Source organism: Apteryx rowi, unplaced genomic scaffold (assembly GCF_003343035.1).
Source record: "Apteryx rowi isolate R43461 unplaced genomic scaffold, aptRow1 scaffold_144, whole genome shotgun sequence".
NCBI lineage: Eukaryota > Metazoa > Chordata > Aves > Apterygiformes > Apterygidae > Apteryx > Apteryx rowi.
Window position 1 is genome coordinate 1 of NW_020447686.1, and position 16,506 is coordinate 16,506.

The 16,506-nt window shown below is 38.5% G+C and overlaps 1 protein-coding gene across 1 annotated transcript in view; it reads right to left on the reverse strand.

Annotated features, from left to right (window-relative positions):
* Nucleotides 1-4,340: 4,340 nt before the first annotated feature.
* The window catches only part of LOC112962233 (propionyl-CoA carboxylase alpha chain, mitochondrial-like), a 115,872-nt gene continuing 103,706 nt past the window's right edge, over nt 4,341-16,506 (reverse strand). The window contains exons 8-10 of the mRNA XM_026058212.1: nt 15,186-15,280; nt 7,634-7,784; nt 4,341-4,905 (exon numbers count right to left, since the gene is read on the reverse strand). Coding sequence (XP_025913997.1) covers nt 4,870-4,905; nt 7,634-7,784; nt 15,186-15,280 — 282 coding nt within the window. The 3' untranslated portion in view covers nt 4,341-4,869. The remainder of the gene's footprint in view (nt 4,906-7,633; nt 7,785-15,185; nt 15,281-16,506) is intronic.

Genomic DNA, 16,506 nt, shown 5'->3' on the forward strand with positions numbered 1-16,506 from the left:
CTCCCCCTCTACTCAGCCCTGCTGAGGCCACATCTGGAGTACTGCGTCCAGTTCTGGGCTCTCCAGTACAAGAGGGATGTGGCACTACTGGAGCAAGTCCAGCGAAGGGCTACAAAGATGATTACGGGACTGGAACATCTCTCTTATGAGGAAAGACTGAGAGAGCTGGGCCTGGTTAGCCTGGAGAAGAGAAGACTGAGAGGAGATCTTATCAAYGTGTACAAGTATCTGAAGGGAGGGTGTCGAGAGGATGGGACCACACTCTTTTCAGTGGTGCCGAGCGACAGGACACGAGGCAACAGGCACAAACCGAAACACAGACAATTCCATCTGAACATGGGAAAAAACTTCTTCACTGTGAGGGTGACAGAGCACTGGAAGAGGTTGCCCAGAGAGGCTGTGGAGTCTCCTTCTCTGGAGATATTCAAAACACACCTGGACGCAATCCTGTGCAACATGCTCTAGGTGATCCTGCTTGAGCAGGGGGGTTGGACTAGATGATCTCCAGAGGTCCCTTCCAACCTCAGCGATTCTGTGATTCTATGGCAAAGTTGGTGAGAAAATAATTTTAAGCCCCAGTTTACAGATGGTAAAGCAGGTACAAACAGACTAAAGGAACCTGTCAACACCACAGTCCAGCTGGCATCACTTCCCAGCACAGTACGGAGAGGCTGCTAATTCTCAGTCCTATTCTGCGATCACCAACAGTCTTGGAGCCTTACTGTACTGGGGTTCATCCACAGCTACGAGAAGTCACGCAATTTTTATAAACAGTGTGAGCTAAGAGTTAAATTAGTAATGGATGCTTCCCTTATATGAAGAGGAATAATTCAGGACATAGTTTTTCTCATGACTGATGAGGTGCTCAGATCTAATAGCAAACACTTCTGGATATTCTCATAGATTACACTCTTGCCCCTGTGTTCATAAGGCATCAAGTTTCTCAYACACCAGTTGGAGCATTCAAATAGAGCACAGAGGCCAAGAAAATCTAAATTTCAGAAGTTTTTAAAACTACAGCCTATATACATCATCCCTAAAAGTGGAAGTCCCCGGCTAATATCATATACTCCTTTACATTCAAAAAAATAACCTCAAAACTTTCAATATACACCACAGTCTCCAGGAAACATGATTCACCTGGGATCCCATGTGCTCTTCCTCTACAACCAAACTAACATCGCTTGACCCAAACCCACCAACTTACAGGTGCTCCTCAGCTTCCTTTATTTCAGTAGACCTATTTTTTATTTTGGAGGACTGAACAGCAATGGAGGTCCCCACATGTTCTGCTATTCAAGCATGCCAGGTTTTTGACTACTACAAGTAGAGAGCACTCCAGAGTCACATTTTCTTTCTGCAATGTAAGCCCTTTGCAGTAGTTCACAACAGTCTTTGGGGCACTTGGTTTAAAAAATGAAAATAAGAAATAAAAAATAAAGATTTTCAGGAAGAATGTTGGATTGATGTAAAGACTCAGTGGAAATCACACAGGAAAGCATAACAGGAAGTTTGCTTTCTATGTTGCCATTTTATATAGACACAGTATATAACAGGAATTGCTGTTTCTTTTCTGATTTATTAGCAATTTCTGTCAACTGAGATGCTCATGTAGACGTCTTTAATTATTTCATAAGATGCTTCAGAAAAACACTAATGCATAGACATTTGATACCAACTAATTTAAGACAGTAGATACTAACTTTGAAATATTTAATCTGCTTCCTCAAAGGATGTTATCTTCCAGTACCTGTGGATTCAGTTTCATCAATTTTTCTTTGCAAGGATTCGTTTCTTTATTGTTTTGACATAGGTCAAAAACCACTTACATGGCTTATGAATAGTGAATCTGTCTTTTCTGTGATTTAAACTGCACACACTTTACACCAACAGGTTATTTAGCTCACAATTTCAAGATATCTTCCAAAGTTAAGATCCCACAGTTCAAAAAAAATCTTTCAACTCAGTAATTCTACACAATTTCCTTTCCACAACACGTGGCAAATAAGAAAATAAAGAAATTTATACCCACCAAAATTGTCTTACACCTTCTTTACTATAGATGCTATTTTTTCTGCTTTCATTACATTTAGCAATAGTATTAATGGCTTCTCAGGTTCCTTCATTCAAGATGGCTCTTGTCACACTGCAGCCATTCTTGTATGTTCTTTAACTAAATTTGCTAAAGCAAAGGAACTAATGTGCCACTTGAAGAATGACCTTTTGTTTCTCGGTTTATTAAAAATGGAGAGAAACCTCCTTTTTTCCTACTTTTTTAGCAGCTTTCTATGATACTTACGTGGTAATGTTGTCTCTAAGATATCGTTCCATGCCCTGGCAGCACTGTTAATGGCATCTTTCAGATTCAATGACTTATACAAACAATGTCGTTCTCTTCTGTCAACAACAATTAGCAATGCTTTTCTGTAGCTCTTTTGGAAAGTCTGAAAAGCAGACAACCAATAGCTACATAATGGAAGTTGCATTAGGAGGCAAGAATGTGGCAAAAATCTGGTTAACTGTTGTCGGCTGACCCTCTTGTGTGAAGAAGTGTTGTTTGGCAGCAAAATCACCTTTTCTTTCGGTTCTAAAAATGGCCATGAACAGCTGGTATAAACTGTGTGCAGAATGGATTCTGGTGGGCTTAGGGGATCGGTAATGGGATAAGAGACCTTTCACCTTTAGGTCAGGAGTTCAAATCCAGCCCAGGTTAGTAGCAATTGAAAGTCTTTACCGTCTGACACTGTTCGTTAGCCTATTTAAAATGACTAAAGGCAAGTGTCACAGCAAAACAAGATTCCAGTATTAAGAAATATGAAGAAGTGTCTCAGCAACTGGCAGACAAAGTCACTTGAGGTTTTCCTTTGAAACGCCTCCATTCAGACTTCGTGGAAATCTGCTCCTCTAATTACTGACAGCCCCTTTCATGGCTCCCGCGCTCCTTCCCACCTAGCACAATCCGTCCTCCAGACASTTATGCACATGTAGACAACAAAACCATCTCTTGCCATCTCATGGGCCTGCTACAGATATCAAAGTCAACACTCACTGTGGTTTTATCTGGCGTTTCAGACTGAGCTCATCGCTTTGCTATTTGTATTTTGCTGCTCCTGTTTACATAGTGCAGCTGCAATATTTTCCAACACTCCTCTCTTTTTTACTGAGCAAACACATAGCAGGTGCTGCCTAAGGACATGCAATGGAAGACAGATACCGTTAAGAAACTGTCAGAACCAAGAGTTTAAAAACAGTGAAGCTCCAAGTAACAACCCACAGGATTTGTACATACTCCTAGATATTTCCCAACCATGCTTTTTATTCTCCCATGAACACAGATGAAAAGGGAGGTATAAAGAGACAAAACTGGCGCATGTAACAAATTCTTCCTCTGTAGTTTACACCAGGCATTGCCCGTTCTGTACAAAACCAAAGCTCTGGAGCATAACACTTTCCAGGAGCTGCTAAAGTCTGATAAAAACACTAGAAGAGATTAACAAAAATCTTAACACTGATAATGTTTTATGTGTACGTGGAAGTTAATGTACAACCTCAGGGCTTGGCATCAGTTTACTTTAAAAGAACTTGAAAACACATTTACATAAAATAGTTAAACACTACTGTAATTAACTGCAAAACAGAAACATAAAGATATGCCATTTGCTTTCAATAAACCTTTTACATGTCAACAGAATATTCCACAAAAATCAACGTTTATTCTCTAAAAACGGTGTTGACAGAAAAATATTTAAATTGCTGCATGAGGAAAAACACGCTGCTTCTCACAAATTACCGCATTTCTCAACTCCATTGCACTGAATGCAAATGATCAGACAAAATTTATGTGTAAAGACGTAAACTATACTTAGGGTAACTGCTTTCTTCATACCAGTAAAACACCTTTCTTCTTAAGCCAACCAGGGATGCTTCTGAATTCAAGGTACTACAAACAACAACTTCTAAAACATTTGATACTTTCTCTTTGCTGTCACCAACCGATTCACACTTAAGAAGCTTAGACACACCGTACCCCCTATGCAAATAGATATTCTTTATTTACAGACTGTAGACTCTCTTAATATAAAGTCAAAAGGGAACATTTCTAGTCTTCCAGTGAAAAGCAAAAGAGACTTTTCTCCTGAAAGCCAGCATTTCTGACACTAGCTTGACATTTCAACACAGTTTGCAGGTTAAAAAGGTTATCAGTCTAAGGGCTTGGCAGCTTTTATTTATTTCAAAGCTCTTGTTTGGCTACTTTGGTTTATGACTGCCTTTTATTAAGCCAATGACAACCAGGTAACACAAAGAAAATTGCAGTGTGGGCAGCTATAAAACATCAGATATTCAACATCTGGTCAGTCTCAGCAATTCTAACAGTGATAACTGCCTGAAAACCATTCAAAATGGGCATTAAATGACAACACACAGGAAGTTCACTTGTAGCCAGTAGGGCAGACATTTCTACGTCTTCTTGTGAAAAGCAAGAACTAACTCATTTTGCTATGCAATTTTCCAATCTTGCCTCACACTTACCAGCTAGCCTCTGAAAGATGGCAGAAAAGCAGATACAACAAAACCTACATTGCCAACAGCAAAGAATAACTCACTCTGCCTGAATCACTTGGAGGGAGTGAAACATCTGTAACAGATTTGTGTAGTATACAAGTGACAATAGAGCTGATTCACCAACTTTATTAACTTTACAACCTCATACATTGCAGCACTTATTACCAAAACTAAATAAAATATAAACTTCTTGTAAGGAGTTATTTATGCTTGCTTTCAGGACTATATGGCAAAAAAGGTATCTTCCCAAAGAGCCCATCAAAAAGATAGCCAAATAATAATACAACTCAATTACTACAAAATAGTTTACAAGAAATACTGGAAGAGATCCACGACATACACCTAAAAGGAGGGAAGGGAGAAATCAGCAGATAGTGCAAAATGTTGGATATGATTTAGTTAGCTTTATACAAGTTTATTCTGAAGTCTGTATCAGACTCTAAAGTAAAAAGGCTGCAATGATCTGATTAGTGATTTCAAGAACATTAAAACAAAGATACAGGAAACTGTTTAATTTAGCAGACATGTTCTGATGATGCTGACAGATAGCTGCGTCTGTAACACACACTGACAAAGACTTTAGGGGCATCATTTATGGACAAGATGTGTGTCTCTCAGGAAAGTTCTTCCAACTGTTGAGTGTTCTGCAAAAATAGGGCAGGTGAGCCCATTAGCCATCATTCACAGTTAGGAGATGCAAGAAGAAAAGGCTGAAGCAATACAGGGACATCTGGAGACTCTCCTGGTTCTAAAGTTAAATCTGGACAAGCTTCATTAGAGTTTCTATGTTTGGCTCTTAATAGAAGGGAGCAAGAACTAGATGTTAGTTGCATAACTGTTAACTGAACAGAAAGTAAAGCTTGAGACCTGGGAAAAGTGACAGATCAATTGGGTAAGCCTGGGGAAGAATTGCAGAAAATTACTACTCTCCAGCCTCAAACTGAAATGCTAATTAGAGGCAATACATAGTCAAGATAGAGGAATTAGAGAATATCTACACAAGTACTGTAATTTGAGATTAGTAAATTTCTTAAGAGTTAGAAAGAATGAGTCTGCTATTAAAGGGGATTGTCAAGCTGCTTAGGCTATATTTCAAAAGGAGACTTTAAAGTCCTTAAAGTTGGAATTGTGAAAGCTTTCTTACTGCCTATGTGGAGACCTCTACAATTAAAAGTTTGAGGTTTTTGACTTCAAACACTCTTACCACTATGTATTAAGGGGTGGGAAGAAGAGATACCACAACACAGCAAAGATAACATCTTAGAAAAAAACTTGCAAAGAGAATCAACTCCAAAGATACTTGATTGCCAATTCCCTTTGCAGGTCAGGCTAAATAATACCTTGATAGCCAAGGAAATATTGTAACAAGGAAATGGTTTGGAACTTCTGGTGGGTGACAAAGAAATCCATAAATGAATTTCTCCTATGTAAACAAGAGTATGGAGGGTCACTGGAAGTTATCTCAAAAACTACCAGACTGGGAAAAGCATAAAGCATGTACTCAAAGAGATAGGAATTCTTCATAACATTTTCATAAACAGTACACAGCAATTAACCATTACCTTTTTTAACTGAGTCTGAGGTAAATTAGATTGTGCCTACCAGACAAACTCCTAGCAAAAGCAGAATTGAGCACTACAGAGCCCAGCACTGGACACAGGACTCCAGATGGGGCCTCGCCAGGGCTGAGTAGAGGGGGAGGATCACCTCCCTCAACCTGCTGGCAACACTCTTCCTCATGCACCCCAGGATACCATTGGCCTTCTTGGCCACAAGGGCACATTGCTGCCTCATGCTTAACATGGTGTCCACCAGCACTCCCAGGTCCTTCTCCGCAGAGCTGCTTTCCAGCAGGTCAGCCCCCAACCTGTACTCATGCATGAGGTTAATCCTCCCTAGGTGCAGGACCCTGCACTTCCCTTTGTTGAACTTCATGTGGTTCTTTCTCTGCCCATCTCTCCAGCCTGTCCAGGTCTCTCTGAATGGCAGCACAGTCCTCTGGTGTATCCGCCACTCCTCCCAGTTTTGTATCATCGGCAAATTTGTTGAGGGTGCACTCTGTCCCTTCGTCCAGGGCATTGATGAACAAGTTGAACAGGATTAGATCCACTATTGACCCCTGGGTTACACTGCTAGTTACTGGCCTCCGAAGTCACATATAAGTCAAAGCATACAAAGTCATGCAAAGATGTTGGGATTACAGGGATGTCTTTATGCTTTTTCTATCGCTGTCCACATGTACAAGCAGCAGATAGAACACAGTCCTAATTAAATACATCTAAAAGAATAAAGGGTTAATCATTCTATTGCTTGACTTCACATTTCAATCCTTCTGTTATTATCTGAAGTCAGAGAAGGAGGACAAAGATTACAGTATTACTTGTTCACAAGTTAGGCTTTCTTCCTATCTTTGAGAATGACACCCAGACTTCAAATTATGTGCCCATTTTCTTAGATTATGACCAGATACGCACTATAGTAGTGAAATCAGGCATAGAAGAGGTTGTCCATGAAACACTATGTTTGTCCATTCATTTGTAATCCACATTATAACAGCTACTATTTAACTACAGGAGTTGTTAAAAAAACCTACACCATGATGTCATCCATGCTTTCAACTATATTAATATTGCTAGTGATTTTCATTTCTGATATACACATACAGTTTTAATCCTCCTCCTGGAGAAACTCAAACTATTACCAAAGTATAAGAAATAAAAAGGAAACTTCAGTGGCCAGTGGGAAAAAGCATCAAAGCATAGTGGCCAGCCACTTACTGTGAACTCACAGTGGCACTTAATGGTGACCTCTTGCAAGGTCTTTAGGTCAAGTGCAACAAAGAGCAAAAGCTCCGAGTGCTTACTTGAGTGCTGTGAAGGGCTCATTGCTGCACAGTCTTATATACACAGGCTTACTTAAGTGAGTAACCCTTTTAACTTCAGTGGGAAGTGCTTACACGCATCTAGTTAGTTATGCAGTCTTTGCAGCAGTAGACCCTAAGTATGGAAAGAGGTTATGTTTTGTTTTTTTAAATAACACTTCTCTGAATCTGAAGAGTTGTTTTTCTTACCTGAAGTCTAGTATTCATTTCCAAGAAGTAGAAATTCTTCCTGGAGTCCACAAGGAATTCTACTGTTCCAGCAGAGGAATATTTTACTGCTTTGGCAAGAGCTACTGCTTGTTCTCCCATTGCTCTTCGAGTTTCAGGGTCCAGAAAAGTGCTACAATACAGAAACAATGCCTTTAGTCAAAAAATGGAATTAAATGATTCAATCTTCTACTTAAACTAATACCAAAAGAGGAGGACAACATTAAGTTATGAAGACATCATGTCAAGACTGTCAAGTATTTGCCATTGCATTTATATTGGTGCAAAAATACTGCTAAATCTTCTGACTTCTCATGTCTCAAGATTAGCCTTAGAGCTTTAGAAGAAAAACATTTCATTTTAAGATCCTTTGAAAAAATATACTGCACCCTTCACAATCACAGCTAAAGTACAGGACACTCAGGATAAATAACAGTATTCTTTAAAATAAAAATAAAAAAAACTTTTTTACAACACATCTATAAAAATGTAAGTTAAATAAAAACAAGTATATACAAATCCATGACTCGTTGGAAGGCATATATGCTTTTTTTAACCGTAATTAAAAAGTAAGGAGCCATGATGAAGCTGTAAGAAAAGAAATCATCCAATGAAAATTGGAATGCCAAAAAAGAAGATAGTAAGTTGGGGGGGCGGGGGAGGGGGTGTTCTTGACTCTGAATTAAAACAGCATGGCCATTTCAGTGACACACTATGCAATAACAAAATTCTGGAAGTTCACAAAGTATTAGTTTGGTTTTCTTATGTGGGTAAGAGCATAATGAAGAAAATCTGAATATTCATTAATATTTAACTAAAAAAACAGTAACAGCATCACCGTTTCATGCCCAGTATTTCCTCTCTCAGATTTACTTGTAAATCAAAAACATTTAGTTATCTGTGTTTGTAATTGCAGTTCATTCCACTTCACACACCATGGGTGCCACTTAAGGGCCCCTAAAGTTACCAGCTCAGGAGCCACTGTGACCACTGCCCAAATGCCAAGCCTGCCCACTCTAGGAGAGCAATACATCATTCCATCGGTCTAGTGAACTGAAAGATTCAGGAAGATRCATATTTTGCTTGTTCTTCTCTTCTGTACTGCAAAATCAGATTTAGATCAACCTGTACAGATTGTTAATTTAGAGCTAGGGAAATTTCAGTGGCTTTCCATTGAAGCTGTGGAACAGTTCTGCCTTCACGCTGACACACTGACTTGCAACAAAAACCAACATTTAGCAGTTTATCTTATAGAAGTATATAAATGTTTATTACATTCCTGTGGCAACTTAACTGAGGCACACAACTCAGCTATCACTTTAAGAAGTACTTTTGTAAGGGAATAGGAAGTCACTTCTACCTTACTCGTAAGTTACTATTTAGAATGAAAAGGCTGCTACACCAAATTTTTCTCTTGGGGTGTCTTCAGAACTGGGTCCTAATTCTGCAAAGACCAATCAGGAGCCTTCATCTATTTGAAGTGGCCCATGAAACTCTGGGAAGCTCCATCTGAGCCCAAGAATCTACTCAGAAACCATCGCTGGGCCACGACTTTACTTTCAGCACTTCCTCTGAGGTTTTTCATTAAGGCAAATATTCCCAGGAGAGCTAGAGACTTCTGCCAGTAGAACAAGTCATATTTGACATCACAAAAAAAYGCAGATGTATTTAGGCAAGTTCAGAGATAATGAAATCCTTCTCTTCAAAGCAAAAGTGCTACTTGGAGCCTCAGTCCTTCCAGTGCCAGTGCAGGTGGATTCTGATGGACAGTGAAACAGGCATTTTTAGAATTTTGGAAGAATCTTCTTTCCTGGCAAAGAATAGGATCAATGTGAAAAGGAAATCAAGTCTGACCCCAAGAAAGCTACCAGCAGATCCTATGCCAGATCAAAGGAAAAAACAGAAGTGCAAACCTGTGTCATACCTATCTCAAATAGGCACTGGTAATATAAAAGATTCATATTTCTTATTCCAAGTCAATGAAGATAACTCATTAGACAAAATTAACAACTTACAATTCAATTCAGGGTTTCTGCAGGGTTTTGGTCATGAAAGTTCAATACGAGTGGCTTGTGAAGAACAAAACCTTTTCAATATTGGCTTCATACTGTAAGAATAACCATTATTACTTCTCAGACGGATGAAAGACAGTTACTCCCCTTTTTTACAGTGGTGTCTTCCTATGTTTGTTAAATGTAGGTCTGAGATGTCTCTGTTACCTCCTGCTGTAGCCAAAGAATGGAATAGAGGTGTCATACTGCTAAACTTTATCTCGGCCATGTGGTTAAGCTTTATGTTCTAAAATGACTGGATTATCCCTGCAATCAGCTAGGTTAATTAACTGAAGTTTTCCTATTCTCCTCTGCTGCTTTACCTTTCATATATATTGTTTCTCCCTTCTTTAACCACTCACCTTTTACAACTGAAATAACTCTTCTCCAACCTAATTAGGCATCACTTGAAAACACAGCATTTTAAACCTGACTTCACCTCCTTTTCTCCCACCTATACCTGTTATTCTTTCGACCAAATAGCTCCTGTGGCAGCATGAAGGCTGCAAAATAAAAGGGATTCACAAGATAAAAGAACTAGAAAGAAAAAATAAGATCAGACCTGACATTTCAGTCATAAGACCTTCTTCAAGCTATTGTAAAGCTGATCAAAGACAATACAATTTGCTTGTTCTATTGTTTCTATATCCAGAGAGATGACCACATGGGCAAGATGTTACCTCTTCACCCCCAGTTCATCAAAAAATATTTCCCAAAATACCTTCATCATCTTCACTCAGAGATCAGGCTGCGTATTTTGAAAAGCGCACACAATACACTGTCAGTGAAAATTTATTGCTCAACTTGCACAAAAAAAAACAATGATAATTCACTTAGAACATTTACCCTTCCTCTGAAGATACCACTAYGCTGGGAGAAGCTAGTATCTTCATTTTCTTAACTTCAAGCTCAGCTTAACTGCTCTTAGAAAATAGCTGGGTATACGATTTGTTTAAAAAAAATTACTCATCTACAATAACTGCTCTTCTTTGGAATGTCTACATGTACTGCCACACTGCAGGCATAAAGATGTTAAAGTATTTGAGAAGAGAGACAGTTTTGCCCCAATGCCTAAATTGTGCCCACCTACAAATCATGTACATAGACACGAAAGGAACAGACTCATTTTCTCTTAACCCAGAATCCTTCAAGGATTTCTAGAGAGAGTTATAGGAAATGTAAGTTCTGGATGCACATATACACAGCACAACTCTAAGAAGAACATGTACATACAAGATAGTTCAATAACATACTTTTCCACCACATGCTTGTGTATATACTCTGATTCAAATTGTGGATAAYTTCAAGAAGCATCCTGACAGTTAATTTGGAATATGGTCCTAAAGTACTTGGCATCACACTGAGATCTTTCAGAGAGCACTTAGTGYCTGGAGAAAGTAAAAGAAGTCACAGTCCATGCAGCTTCCAGGGACAGAAACATTCCTGAAAGAAGCTAAAAATGGTGCATGACAAAAAGGTCACAAAAATAGTTTAACCATTTCATGTACATTCTAATGCAATCACTTACTGGTGAAATAGTCTCCCTTTTGAAACCTCCCATCTCTTAGATCTTTGTCACAGGCAGAAAGAGAAAAAACATTTTTGTCCTTTGAACTGAAATTGAAAGGACATCTTTCAATTTAAAAAGACACTGCAAAACTAATACCTAGAATAGATAAGGCAGCTCAACTCTGAATGCATATGGCTAGGAAAAAAAAAATAAGGAAAAAACATACTAAGAAATTGGTCTCCTGGCTGAGATGGAACTCAGGGAAACTTTGGGAAAAGGTTAAGAGTGCGTCCTAACAATAACCATATTCTGAAAGAGTATTGTGTGCCTAGGTTTTATGAAAAGGATGTGGCATCACCTAAAACCTCTGGAGAACAGGCATAACAAAGAAGAGTAAGTAGGCAGCTACTAAGTTATGACGACTTGCTCACTGTGGGTGCTAGTATGCATCTTGCATGCTAATATAGAATACAATGGCAGGGTGCTGTTCCATCATTACTTGTACACGAAAGGCCTGGAAATAAAGACAGAAGGTTTAACAGTGTCCTGAAGCTCAGCACTTGAAGAAATGATATCTAAATGGTGTTCCATGGGGGATCAAATGCTTGATTTCTTTCACTGTTAAAGTAAAGGATAGTGCTGGATGGTCATAGCATGTGGAAGGTCCTTTCTTTGCAGACCTTGCATAGCACTCCACCATAAGAAAATCCCAGACCCTTTTGGGAAAGCTGGCAACATGTCCAATAGCTCAGTGCACAGACAGTCTGAACCCAAAACTAGAAAATATGTATAAAAACTAACTTTGGGCATCAAATAGCACAAATAGCCAAGTGCCTCAGAACTACTGGACAATCCTTCACCTAAGTGGTGAAGCAAAGTTAAAGTGCTTTAAAGAGCCTCTAACAGGTCCTGAAAGGGTGAGATAGGAGGCCTGCTCTCACCAAAGTGAAGTTTAAGAGTACTCCTCTGAGCTCCAGTTGTTGAATATGAAGTTAACTAAGAATTGTATATTTACATTTAGTCCTAAAGGATCAATGGATTTTCTGATAAGTCTTATGGGCCCTGTTACTCTACATGGAGAAGATCTTAAGATCACAGCAGAGACACCAACAGGTAAGAATACTAAAACTGATTCTGACTTAAGGCAAAGTTAAAGTTCTTCCAGTCCAAGATYTGACTAAATCATAGAAGTTCCTTTTAGGTTAAGATCTGCACAAGCAAATTCACTCTGAAGCAAAAACGATGCTAGACACACTATGCTGAGTTTGACCTTCCAAATAAATGCATTCAATCATTTTTATCCCAGGATGAGTCTTGAGCCTCCCTTCTATTTTTGGTACCAGAAAACAGCTGCTTTCTCTTACTCTGTTTTCTCCTGAGATGAAGGACCACTAAGTGGTTCCCCTGAGATCCACTGAGGAATTCCACTCTTGCCAAAGTTCACACACTCATAGCAACTGTCTCTGAAAAGGAGTGGAGAAGAGTTTAGGTAGAGCAGAAACAAAAACTGAATCAGGGAAGATTAACAGACTATAAAATGCTGCTTATCTGTTTAAGTTTCAAACTCCGTGGTAAAGTGAAAAGTCAAGAGCATCTCCCAAAAAGGTACAAAGCTGGGGTAAAGACAAAATTATCATAAAAGGCAAGAAGTTTTGCCTGGCTGCCAAAGCATGCCAAGAAGCTGAGGCCCAGCACTAACTAGAACGTGGGCAGTGCTCAGACAAACCTTACTGTCTACACTTCCCAGAATAGATGGAGTAGGACAACTGACTATGGTAAAAGGGAGAAGAAAAGTTTGTTGGTCTCCTATTTGAAACTGAGGGATTTGCCCACCATGTACACCAGGACTCCCTTGAATACAGTACCCTCATCAGGGTGCTAGCTAAAGAGCTTTCTCTCCTCAAAAGAGATATTTTCACAAAAGACTGAACTTCCTTAGGAAAACCAGAGATTCAAACACAAGAGGATCCTATTAGGATACATCCCAACAGCTGAACGTTTATTTGGCTTTAACAAAATTGCAAATATTATTCTCAAAGTCAAATGACCCTCAACAACCAGGCTTTTAAAATCACTTGATACTTCAAGAAAAGCCATCATAGGCAAAAAGGCCTGAGGAGAGGCCAGAGGCAAAAACCCTAAATTGTACAGAAAATGAATAAACATTTTTAGCCATAGCATCCCTATTTCTTGGACTTCCTGCCCAAAAAAAAAAAAAAAAGAGCCTAGCTCAGAGTTCTCAGTGGCAGGGGAAAAAAAGGACTAGTGGAGACTTCATACTTCCTCCACCCAGCAGTACAAGAAAAGGTGTTTCTAGGAGTCATTAATGAATGACGCTAAGTGAAGCATCATTAACAGGAAGGGTTAACTTCAGGCTTTAGGATTGCTGTGATGTCTCACAGAAGCAGTGAGTGCCCTGCTTATCTGCAAAATTCTTGGGCACCCTTTATAAATAAATAACTTATGCAGTCATCTGTGAGCAGCTGTAAAGTACATAAGACTTCCAAAGGTGTCAATAAGAGGCTGGCAGAGTCCAAGACATTCAATAACAAGAAAGAGTTTTCATGCCAAACTTTGGAAGCTCTTGGATTGCCCACCGGCCATTGTAGGGTTATGGGAAGGGATGAGAAAACTTATGGCAACAACAATGGAAAAGGCAAAGGAAGTTACAAAGGCTGATACCTCTGATGAAGGAAAACACTCTGATCACACTTGGCTGATGAGAGAATGACCTATCATTCCATGGAATTGACCACAGGCATAGCGTATGAGCAGGCAGTGCCTTACAAGTAATGTGGAGGCAAAAACCATCTACTCTTAAGTGCTTAGAGGTGTGCATGTATATTTTATTTTTTTATATATATGTGTGTGTGTGTATACACATACATGTACACACACATACTACATTATGATCTAGATTTTAAATTTAATTTTTAAAAAAGTTTAAGTTGGAGGATACATAGTTAGTAATAAATACATTAATAGCTGTTGTTGCTTCCTGCAGTACTAGAGGATTTCTCAGAAGCCTTATGTCTAATAAGACTGTTTTTGTTCATGAAATCTGGAGGCTTCAGATCAAACAGGGGCAGTCCAACAATTATGGCCAACATTAACTTATATTTTACTTCTAAATAAATGTCCATTGAATTATGTATTTTTTCATATCCTAAATTGTTGCATCACATAGTTCTGCACTATAAAACAACAGCAAACCCATCCCAACTGGTGAACACATTACATAGGGAAACCACACAGCTAGTCAGATATCTATGTCTGGTTTTCTGAAATCATAGTTTCCCCCTTCCCTTTTTCCTATGTGTATTTTCTGGTAAAGTACATGCAATAGAAAATACAGCAAGACTATATCTTGCACAGCATCGATGTATTTCAGCTCCTTTTGAAATCCATGGATTAAGATCATTTAATACTTTTGAGTTATTGGATACCTACATCCACAGGTCACTAACCTGAATGGTACTAAAAGTGGTGCAGAATACTTAGTACTTCACATTCCATTTAACATGGAAATAAATAGAGAATTATTTAGTCCCCTGACAACTGGCATAACACAGTCAAATATCTTTAAGAATGGTAAACTGAATACTTATTTCATATTTTATTTGACTCTTAAATCCAAAAGCTGAAGGGCAAAGAAAAGGAAAAATCTCAGGCATGTTAGGCAAGCCAACTTACATACCCATATATTTGATTGGCAAGACATGCATCTATTTTACACAAGATCATGAAAAAATTAATAACTCAACACTGGTTTTCTTTTTACATAAACATCATGAAGCAAGACCAAACTACCCTCTTAAGTGCAACATCAAAATCACCTTACAGTCAAACAACAGTAACATACTACACACTATTTTTTTTAATAGAATAAATGGTGTTTGCATTTGTACAATAAATAAAATCAGTAGCTTTCCAAAAGTGCTTTCTCAGTCTGCATAGAGTCCAGTATACCTACCTTGGTGCTTCCTCCACAACTTTTTGATTTCTTCTTTGAATGGAGCATTCTCTTTCATTTAACCACAAAGCATTGCCATGCTTATCTGCTAAAACCTGGAACAATAACACACTGCTATTAATGTATGCAATGCATGCGTGAGGCCTTCTGACATTCCACGACCTGCAGCCAGCTATATGTTTTACTTGTTTAAAAAAAATAAAATAAAAATGCAGCATTCAATTAGTTTAATTTTTTTTCCCCCAATCTAGAAGYGAACTTTGGGAAAAAATTGTCATTCTAGAAAGTTAGATGCATTTGAAATATCAATTGAATGCTACTTAAAATTCTAAAGATGATCATTTTTAAAGCCTCCATAGAGAGTCTACGTAGAACACGGGAGGGGGAAAAAACTTCAAAATTTGTGAGAAAGTGAAAGAAATTAGAAATCAAAAGACTGAGGCAAGATAAAAATTCAAGCTTCTAAAATTGTATTGCATAATAAAATACTCAGAAGCAGTTTGTCAAGCAGAATCTTATCTCAACAAAGAGCAAAATCTTGAAGGATGTCAAGTGTAGCTCCTGAACTACAGAAAAAAGCTTTCAGAAACAATGGCTGGTAGAGATCTCTTAGCTAACTACAGCACCCTGTCCTCAAACAAAAAGGCAAATTCTTCAGAAACTTTGCAATCTTTTGTTAAGGGGAATAAAGCTTGCTACTTCCCAACACTTTCAATGGAAATTAAAGCAGCAGTTTCAAGGACTTTCTTAACAATCAGAAGACAACAACAGTTCTTGGCTGCAACTTCAGTCCACAAAAGAGTTAAATGCAGCCAAGCATCTAGGTCTAATTTCAACTACCTAAACTTCATGTTAGGAAAAAAACACAAGTTCAGCATCACAGAACTCTCAATTGATACTGCAACTTCAAACTGGAAGGTAAGAAAAGGAGTTTTATCACTTTATGTAATGGATGGTACGGCATAGTTGCTTCCAGTAGCAGGAGACTGGAATCTTCCAATCTTATGATCTTATACTCTATACGCTTTCTAATTCTTTGGAAGAATTTCTTTCTTCGTGGACCATACCTGCTCCCTTCTTCCTTATAAAATTTTCTCTCTAATCATTTTCTTCCACCTATCTCCCTGCTCTGATCTGCAGGAACCTGTGCCAATATTCATGCTTCGTTCTTTAAAAGCGCAGCTCCGCACTGAAAACAGAGAAGATAACCTTCCACAAACTGTATGAACTCAATCATATGTGCTTACATTCATGACAAATAATTTGTATTATTTATTCCTTTTAGCACCACAAAGTGAGCATAACACTAAGCAAGTGAACT